Raw genomic sequence first — 10,917 nt, 5'->3', positions numbered from 1 at the left:
CTTCTTCCCCAAGGAAACAGTTTAGCCGGAACACTCAAAGTAGAATTCGTTGGCGTGGGTAGTAACTCTTCGTTACGGCTTCTTTAGCGAGTCTTGAAGAGCGAAAAATGTGAAGAGGAGCGAGCGTCACTGTAATTTATAATAGGTAGGCGGGGCTACCTGTGAGTGACAGCTCTCTCCGCCAATAGGCGTGTTTAAAAAGGCTTCAAGAGCGGTCGCGCGAGGGCGCTATCCCATAGAGTCACGGTCTGTGTCGAACGAGTCGACCGAAAGAGAACAGTGAACAATTACAAAAAGGGAGAATAGCAATATTATCAATAAACAATCAATTAAGCACTAACCTAATGAGAAATAAAACAATGAAATGAGAATTGCAATCAAATAAGTCACTCAGTTAATTATAACAATAACTATAGTATGGTATGGCTAAATTTAAGGACAATAGCAGAATAAATGTCAAATTCTAACAATGGACAAATTATAATAAAACAATACTATTATACAAACCATAACACATAACAAACGCTCAAAAAACTAAGTGCATATTAAACAAATATGCCTTAAGACCCCTCTTGAAAGATCCAAAACTGTTGCTGGAACGGAGAGCACTGGGCAACTCATTCCACCAACACGGAACCACTGAAGAATAGGATCTACAGTTTGACCTAGCATGAATGGTTTGTCGACATAACAGACGCTCCTCAGAAGATCGCAATGGGCGGTTGGGAATGTACATCTTGATCAAAGAACTGAAGTAGCTAGGAGCAGATCCAGTCAGTGTCCTATAGGCCAGAGTGAGAGATTTAAATTTAATTCTGGCTACTATAGGGAGCCAGTGGAGAGTAACTAGGAGAGGGGTTACATGTGTCCTCTTTGGCTGATTGAAGACCAGTCGTGCTGCAGCATTCTGAATCAACTGTAGTGGTCTTAATACGCAAGCAGGTAGGCCAGCTAACAGGGAATTGCAGTAGTCCAGCTTGGAGATAACCATTGCCTGTACAAGAAGCTGAGTGGAATCTTGTGTCAGATAAGGTCTGATCTTCCTAATGTTGTACAGGGTGTACCGACATGACTTTGCAATTGAGGCAACATGCTCAGAGAAAGTAAGTTGGTCATCAATTATGACACCCAAGTTACGTGCCGATCTAGTTGGAGTCAATGAGGATGAATCAAGCTGGATGTTCATCTGTTGGGGAATGGCTGTTTTTGCTGGAAACACCAAGAGCTCAGTTTTTGAAAGATTAAGCTGAAGGTGCTGATCCTTCATCCAGATTGAAATATCCTTCAGGCATGCAGAGATCCGATGGTAATGATAATGATAATGATAATGATAATGATAATGATCCTACACACATGCAAACAATAGTTATATATATACAGTATATGAGTTGTGGTCACAGTGAGTCAATGCCATTAATAAAGATGCTTTTGAATTTAATTTAATTTAATTCAATTTAAGATCAAGATATCCAAAGCAGTACATGGTTCATCATACAACAATCAATCATCAATTTCTTCTAAGATGACATGTCATTTTGTGTTTACAACTTTGACCACGTAGTACCTTTCGAATCTGTGGAAGTTGGAGGCCATAGATCAATGGGTCCAACAGTGGAGGAAAAATCAGAAATTGTATAGCCAATGCATTACGCACACCTATTGGAAGATTTACTGAACCATCCCAGCTGTAAAATACATCAAACATTGAAGTCATAATATAAATGACCAAAATCACAATATGAGGAACACAAGTTTTACTGAACTTTGTTCTACTCTCATTAGATGATATACAAACATGGACAATATGGGCATAAGAAATTAAAATGAAGACTAACTGTGAAAGATAAATGGCAACTGCCATCAAACTCAACCATACCTGGTTGGTTGTGGCTCGATTACATCCCAACATCATTATTGAAGGATTGTCACAGAATAATTTATGGATATAAGTTCTACAAATGGGTATTCTAGAAGTAAGCAGAATAACTATTGCTCCTGACAAGAGTGGATAAGTCCAGGCTACTACAAGCAACTTTAACACAGCACGTGGAGTCACAATGCTGTGGTATTGCAGTGGTCTGCAAATAGCCACATAACGATCATAAGACATCACTGTTAGAACTGAAATTTCACACATCGCAGAGCTGTAAATGACATAAGTTTGAATCAAGCACCATCTGTAGCTTATCATGTGAACATCAGATTGCAAGTCCAGTAAAAGTTTAGGGTAAAAGCCAACAGTTCCGTAGAGTCCATTTGCACAGAGATTACAGATGAAAATGTACATGGGCTCATGGAGACTTTTATCCACTGTCACAATAATGATCAAAGTTACGTTGCCTATAATTATGAGAATGTAAAGGACAAACACCAAAAAGAAGTACAAATGTTTGTAAACTCCTGAGTCCTGCAGCCCAGAAAGAATAAAGAACTTAAAAGTAGAGTTGTTTCCCATTATTTCAGGAATATTTCACATGTACTGTAACGCTATTGAAATATCATGAAGCACCATTTAAACACATCAACCCACAAATATATACCAAATCAAATATCACATTTAGTATTACATAAAGCGTTAAGTGAAGTATATTATTGTTTGAAACTGAATCTTCATACTCTGTCTATCTTTTGTTGTACTGGGAACACAAGCACTAGATAGCTCATTTATACCTTAACTTCCACCTTAGGGACCTCTATGATGTTTTGATTTCCATGGATGAACGCAGGGAAATGCTACAGTACACTAATGAGATATCTAAACTGCCCTCACACAGTAGTAGAATCAGTGACATTTCAACACCACAGAGCTCATTCTCATAGTCATGACAAGCTGCAAACACTTACAGCTGGGCTGCAATGGAAGTTCACAGTGTCTCAACAACAGCAGCTCAATAATAATAATAATAATAATAATAATAATAATGAAATTAATAAATAAATAAATAACGATCTAAAAAAAAAGTCTAAAACGTTGTCCCGAGGAGAGAAGCTGGAAAAAGTGATGGTTTGGGTGAGAGGGATCTTTTAGGATTCTGGTCCAAAGTGACAAAGAAAGAAAAGCAATACAATAATTAATTTATCAATGAACAGTTTAAAACACTGGTCAGACTACATTATGAGAATAGCAAATATAAACAATGTCCATAAGGCTACATTAAGGAGAATGGCAATTAGAAATAACAATGTCAAAGTGGTTTAAGGTGCGTTCCGAGTACAGAGCGTGAACTGCAGAGAGGTCACACCATGAGGCCTTGTGTGAGGCCTTGGTGACAACTCGCTGTATTTGCTTATAGTGTGACTGTCAGAACTCCCATACCAGACTGTTTTTGTGTCTTAGAAACATTATTGATATCAGAAATCGAGGGCTGAGAACCAAAGGGGCGTAAGAGACATTTTGGTCAAAATTGAGTTATACATATCACCTGAAAGCTCTTGATGAGCTCTTTATAACTGACAAAATTATAGAAGTAAAATATTTATAAATGTGACAAAGTGGATGGTTTGTTCTAAATTGACACAAGTCGACTACGCCATCTGAGGCCCTTCCCCTCAGCATATTAATACTATAGGACTGGTTATGATATTACAAACAACCAGGCAACACAGGTTCGTGATCACAGAAAACCAGAGGCATGTGTCCAAAAATAAACAGTCTTTATTATCATTTTAAAAACACAGGGAGTTGATTCTCTCCAGGCAACACCCTGGCCACTAAAGGCACTGACATAAACACATAGACTGACATAACTACATACAACACGAAGGAGAGGTCCCAGCCATCTCACTTAACAATACCAGTATGGAAGACATGACACATACACGCAGACACACCAGACTGTGCTGGACTAATGGCTGATGGGAAGGGATAGGGAGAGCCATGAACAGGGCTGAAGCTTACCCAGGGCTGAGGAGTATAACAGACACATCTCACGACACACCACACGTGAACATGTCAGCATCAAATACTCAGACACCACAGCAGGAAACGTGAAGGCACACCACCACCGAAATAGCCCATCACCCTGTCGGTTTGCAGCTCCTGTCCAGGATAGAGAGGGGGGATCCATGAGTGAGCCACTAGGCCTATTACAAACAATATACACTCGAGTCGGTCAGTTCATGAATGAAACATTCAGGTCACTAAACACCCTCTTACAGAGGCTAACACTTAGCCAATACGACAAACAGAATGAAACGACACAAAATCAAACAAAACAAAACAGCAGCGTTCGTAACTGGAACCAAGGCGCCTTGATGTTGCTGCTCTCTGTTACCGCCGCGATCTGCTACACAAAGAGTACACACAATTAAAACCAACAAGAGCTACACGTTAATTTGACGACAGTTAATCGTGACATACCAATCAGACGTCGGCTGTGTTGTGAGGCCCACGTCTTGCAATGCTGCCCATGTTATGGTCCTATAAACCCCAAAGTTTAAGTTATAACAAACACAGGACATGTCACTATTAACGCATAGGCTATTGCAATTACCTACCAGCAGTCACTGGATAACCAACTCGCAGGAGGCCACATAGCGCACGGAAATCCTGCGGTGTAGGCCGGAGTCAGGTAGACCACCAACGTTGTTCGGCTAGGACGTCGACTATCAAAATAAAAGTAGACTTTATAGCCGCTTCCATCTACGGATTGGCTCACACTGCCGAGCTAACTAGGGGCGTGGACCTAGTCCTGTTACATTCTTCCCCGCCTTCCTGAATCGTCGTCCCGACGATTGATCCACAAAAATGAGGAGCAAGGATCCAGGAGGGCCTCCACACTAGATCCCGCTAATGGCCCTCACCTTGACGGTGACCCATGACCCGAAGGTCTGCAGGTGAGGAGGCACTACAGGCTGCTTGACTCACTTAAAAACATAACCCACGGCTGGTCTGTAGGCCAAAACGCCGCGACAGGCAGGAGCCAGGGGGACTCTACACCCAGACCTCGCTAATGGGCCTCACCCCGACTGGGGTCCCATGTCCCGAAAGTCCTCATAGGAAAGAGCCACCCCTAGCTACTGTAACACACAAATTACTAACACGCGGGTGGTCAGTAGGCCAAACACCGCGACACCTGACAGGAGGGGATCTTTCCAGACCCCGCTAATGGGTACCACAGCCCATGCCCCAAGGTCCCCATCGGTAGGATCCACTCCTTGTCAAACTGTACACATAACATACAACACATAACACACTGCGCGGGTGGTCAGTAGGCCGAACACCGCGACAGAGGCCCAGAGCCTCCCAGACCCCGCTAATGGGTACCACAGCCCATGCCCCGAAGGCCCAATAGGGAGGAGTCACTCCTGGTTCCTGCACACATGACACCGAACACACTGCACGGGTGGTCAGTAGGCCAAACACCGTGACACAGGACTGGAGGGGATCCTTCCAGACCCCGCTAATGGGTACCACAGCCCATGCCCCGAGAGTCCTCATAGGAAGGATCCACTCCCGGTCCATCTATGCACAAACACAAAACGCACTGCGCGGGTGGTCAATAGGCCGAACCCCGCAACACAGAGGCCAGGAGCCTCCCAGACCCCGCTAATGGGTACCACAGCCCATGCCCCGAAGGTCCCAATAGGTAGGAGCCACTCCTGGTCAATCTGCAAACAGACAACAACACGTGAGTAGCAGCCAATCAATGCTGCAGACACACACACCCACACACACACAGACACACACACACACACACACACACACACACACACACACACACACACACACACACACACACACACACACACACACACACACTCCAACTGAAGCTGGCCATGCACCAACCAAGCCTACCTGACTCCCTCTTGGTTCAACAAACAGCTGCTGTTTTGTCTTTGAGAAAAAAATAAAGTAAAGATAAACCAATACTAATATGACAAAGCAAAAGCACAAAAATACAAAAGACAGAAAAACACTGGAACACACGTCTCTGGCTTTGCTATGTGATCCTCTGCCAACTACGCCAAATGTGACAAAGTGGATGGTTTGTTCTAAATTGACACAAGTCGACTACGCCATCTGAGGCCCTTCCCCTCAGCATATTAATACTATAGGACTGGTTATGATATTACAAACAACCAGGCAACACAGGTTCGTGATCACAGAAAACCAGAGGCATGTGTCCAAAAATAAACAGTCTTTATTATCATTTTAAAAACACAGGGAGTTGATTCTCTCCAGGCAACACCCTGGCCATTAAAGGCACTGACATAAACACATAGACTGACATAACTACATACAACACGAAGGAGAGGTCCCAGCCATCTCACTTAACAATACCAGTATGGAAGACATGACACATACACGCAGACACACCAGACTGTGCTGGACTAATGGCTGATGGGAAGGGATAGGGAGAGCCATGAACAGGGCTGAAGCTTACCCAGGGCTGAGGAGTATAACAGACACATCTCACGACACACCACACGTGAACATGTCAGCATCAAATACTCAGACACCACAGCAGGAAACGTGAAGGCACACCACCACCGAAATAGCCCATCACCCTGTCGGTTTGCAGCTCCTGTCCAGGATAGGGAGGGGGGATCCATGAGTGAGCCACTAGGCCTATTACAAACAATATACACTCGAGTCGGTCAGTTCATGAATGAAACATTCAGGTCACTAAACACCCTCTTACAGAGGCTAACACTTAGCCAATACGACAAACAGAATGAAACGACACAAAATCAAACAAAACAAAACAGCAGCATTCGTAACTGGAACCAAGGCGCCTTGATGTTGCCGCTCTCTGTTACCGCCGCGATCTGCTACACAAAGAGTACACACAATTAAAACCAACAAGAGCTACACGTTAATTTGACGACAGTTAATCGTGACATACCAATCAGACGTCGGCTGTGTTGTGAGGCCCACGTCTTGCAATGCTGCCCATGTCATGGTCCTATAAACCCCAAAGTTTAAGTTATAACAAACACAGGACATGTCACTATTAACGCATAGGCTATTGCAATTACCTACCAGCAGTCACTGGATAACCAACTCGCAGGAGGCCACATAGCGCACGGAAATCCTGCGGTGTAGGCCGGAGTCAGGTAGACCACCAACGTTGTTCGGCTAGGACGTCGACTATCAAAATAAAAGTAGACTTTATAGCCGCTTCCATCTACGGATTGGCTCACACTGCCGAGCTAACTAGGGGCGTGGACCTAGTCCTGTTACATAAATATAACGTTATTAAACAACTAGAAATGCAATTCCAAGGAATTACCAGTGCATGAAAATGCAAAAATATATAGATAGATAATGTAGATATGGTTACTAAGGTGTAGCTAGGGTAAACATGGTGGTTGCATAGTTTAAAGAGAGTTAATGTGTGAAGGTAGACAGTTTAAAGGTTAAACATTCCAGTTGTAACTTAACTAATGATTTCTAAAAGGTATGTTAAAATGTTAACAATGATAACCAGGTTGATTGGTTTACTAAGCTAATGATTTCTAACAGTTATGGTAAAAATGTTAACAATGCTAACTATGCTAACAATGCTAACCAGGTTGATCAGCTAACTTAACTAATGATTTCTAACAAAAATGTTAAAAATGTTAACTATGCTAACAATGCTAACTATGCTAGCAATGTTAACCAGGTTGATTAGCTAACCTAGCTAATGATTTCTATCAGTTATGCTAAAAATGCTAACTATGCTAACCAGGTTGATTAGCTAACTTAGCTAATCATTTCTAGCAGTTATGTTAAAAATGCTAACTACGTTAACAATGTCAACTATGCTAACAATGCCAACCAGGTTGATTAGCTAACTTAGCTAATCATTTCTAGCAGTTATGCTAAAAATGTTAACTATGTTAACAATGCTAACTATGTTAGCAATGCTAACTAGGTTGATTAGCTAACTTAGCTAATCATTTCTAGCAGCTATGCTAAAAATGCTAACGATGCTAACTATGCTAACCATGCTAACTAGCTAACTTGCTACTGAGGACTTTTATTTTGAAACATTTGTTGATAGGGTATCCATGGCTGCCACTATCAGGAATAAAGAAGTTACTGTAGTAAAATCATGTTGGTTGCTATGGAAACGGTCATAAACGCTTAATTTTGATGGTTGCTATGTTGGTTGCCAGGTACATGGAGGTCTCATGTAGTTGACTGGAGGCATAGTTGATGATAACTGACAGTTGGAATGGTTGAACAGTTAAATAGTTGAGTAGTTTCAATGGTTAAATGATTTAATAGTGTATTATTGCAGTGAGGACTTTTATTTTGAAACGGTTGTGGAAAGACGAAACAGGTTAACAGGATATGTAGTCTTCACAGAGAGTTGTATGCTTAAAGCCTGAGAGAGAGAGGGCTGCTGCAGGTGGGGCTGGCCACCTGGCATAAGATTCTAATTGCTTAACGACCCGACTGTGATGTCATAGAGGCCAATGTTAAGTCTATGGGGAAATTTGTAATAGTTTTTAATTTATAGTTTAAAAAGTATAAAAGTTACAAAGTTGAAAAATACTTAGCAGCATGCCCCTATTGAAGACCTACGTTACAACGTTTGAATGAAGTTTCTAGGTTAAACGGTTCAAGCTGAATAGAAAAAATGAATTTGGTAAGCGGAATAATAAGAAGAAGAAGAAGAAGAAGCCTAGGAAGAACAGTACAGTGCATTTTCATGCACTGTAATAACCAAAGGTCTTTAACTGTGAACATATAGAAGCAGTTAGATTTGTTTTGGCTCTCCTGTAAAGTTGGTGAAATGTCACTTACGCCCCTTTGTTTCTCAGCCCTCGAAATGTTGACAGGACCAAAGACCTTCATATGCACGAATTTCCCTAGAAGTCTGCATTGTGAAGCGGCAAATTACCGTTGTTTCACCGGATGCGTGGGAGATAGCAGAAGAATCAAACAGGGCCGGGCCGTGTGTCCCAAAAAGCTCCCGATAACATCGGCTCATCACATTCATCCCCAACACCCCAGGGGCCACGGGCGAAATACAGTACCTACTGGATCCCTCACTACTAAAATTCCACAGCATTGTATATAGTCTTACCACAATGATATGAAGGAGCAGCCGTGGTATTGATATTGGGGCAGCCGTGGCCTACTGGTTAGGGCTTGGGGCTTGTAACTGGAGGGTTGGCGGTTCGATCCCTGACTAGTCCACGGCTGAAGCGCCCTTGAGCAAGGCACCTAACCCCTCACTGCTCCCCGAGCGCCGCTGGTTGGGCAGGCAGCTCACTGCTCTGGGTTAGTGTGTAATTCACCTCACTGTGTGTACACACTAATTCGGTTAAATTGGGTTAAATGCAGAGAAACTAATCGAATCTCCCTCACAGGATCAAAAAAGTATATATTCTATTCTATTCTATTCTTCACAAAGAGTGACCTCCAGCTCCAGATAACACACATAGGGGATTTTAAGGCCGTTAGCGGCCCGAAGCTGTAGCCAGTGGCACGACTGAAGGCGCTCATTACTCGATACAGGCCCCACCTGAGCTGCAGCTCAGTGGGCTTCAGTTTCCCTAGTGCTGAGCCGGGGAAGATCTAGCTGTTCTAAGGGGCGGGCAAGTGGAAGAACGAGCACCTAGGCGGGCCAGGACTCGTTCCCCGTCACACTCCCAGGCAAAATGCCCCGGCTGTTGGCACCGCCTGCAAATCAACGGCCCATTGTGTGATGGCCTACAGTTTGAGTGAGCCGGTCAAGTTGCTCTTGCTGACGTTTCAAAAGCTCGTTCAACTCTCCTAACTCTGATGGTGATGCCGCTGGTGGAGGAGTAACACAAGAACGCCCTTGAACACCATACTGCGTACCATGCACCGAGGGGAGAGAATAGCTACGTGCTCTGGTTAAAAAGCAGGTGTTTTTGTGCTTTCACATGGCCACAGTGACATTACTGAGTAGGTTTACATTCATTTTGGGGTTTGAATGTGACCAACGTTGAAGTTGAGGCAAAGATCATTAAGGGCGGAACAAGATACTTCATGAGAAGCGACTTCCTCGAACACGAGTCACAAGGGGGGGGACATGAACTACGACGAAGTATCTTGCTCCGTCCTTAATGATCTTTGATTGAGGCAGAGCCCCTTTAGGGAGAGCCGGTTCACTCCCTATTAACTCCATTGTAATAGCATTTTACCTGCAGTTCCAGTTGCAGTTCCGCTAGGGGCGATCACGAGCAAGTGCAAAACAATGGGGGTCTATGGGGCTAGACAGCTAAATTGGTCTGTTTCACCTGATTGTCATTGAAAAATTGAACATTGGATTTTAGTTTCTGCAAGCTCAATATGGATTATTGGTCGAAAGTTGAATGAACACGTACTTATGGCCCTTAGCATTGTTGTTGCCCATAACACACTAGCATCCTGCTAATGAATGACATCATTGACACGTTTGAAAGGCTTTTTAGAACTTTTTAGGGACAAATCGAATATTCGAATAATCGAATTTCTTTGACCCCCTTTCGCATGCAATATTCCGATTTCTACACAACAAATTATATCCAGAGAAAGGTGGATTTTAGGAGAAACTCCATTCACCTCCATTCATTCTCCACTTGCTTGCGATCGCCCTCTAGTTGCAGTACCATGCGGAAGTATTTAGAGAGTGGCCGTTCTCCCCCTATTAGACATTCTCTGGTTGAGGGAACCAGAAACTTTCAGAAATGATGATTTTGCAATAGCAAAAACGTTCGACTGGTAATGACTCATTTAATCCTATAACAGTATGAAACGAATTGATTAACTGAAAAATGTTGCATAGTTTACCTTTAATGAAGAGCAAGCTGATGCAATAATACGCCTGTTTACCAAGATGATGGTCACTGTGGGAGGGGTCATTAGTCCACTGTAAGGCATCAGTCCTAAGAGGGCAATTTAAACTCATTCCCTGAGGAGGAGTGATGGGAGCTCAGCAGTAGCAGACAGCACTTGCTGTGGTTAACCCT

General features: G+C 43.1%; 1 protein-coding gene across 1 annotated transcript; it reads right to left on the bottom strand.

The window, feature by feature from the left end:
- Nucleotides 1–1,507: 1,507 nt before the first annotated feature.
- Nucleotides 1,508–4,819, bottom strand: LOC134099187 (olfactory receptor 10AG1-like). The gene is made up of 4 exons (XM_062551979.1): nucleotides 4,804–4,819; nucleotides 3,899–3,904; nucleotides 2,001–2,121; nucleotides 1,508–1,685 (listed from the first exon to the last, which is right to left on the bottom strand). Exons 1-4 carry the CDS (start codon nucleotides 4,817–4,819, stop codon nucleotides 1,508–1,510), a joined length of 321 nt encoding a protein of 106 aa, XP_062407963.1.
- Between the last annotated feature and the right edge of the window lie 6,098 nt (nucleotides 4,820–10,917).

This window comes from Sardina pilchardus, chromosome 13 (assembly GCF_963854185.1).
Source record: "Sardina pilchardus chromosome 13, fSarPil1.1, whole genome shotgun sequence".
Taxonomy (NCBI): Eukaryota; Metazoa; Chordata; class Actinopteri; order Clupeiformes; family Clupeidae; genus Sardina; species Sardina pilchardus.
The sequence above is the reverse complement of the archived record's forward strand: the minus strand, read 5'-3'. Positions and strand labels throughout refer to the sequence as shown.

Coding starts and splice junctions, on each gene's coding strand:
- LOC134099187 (XM_062551979.1), bottom strand. Junction 1,686..2,000: donor GCCTGGACTTATCCACTCTT/GTCAGGAGCAAT, acceptor TGTATTTTACAG/CTGGGATGGTTCAGTAAATC.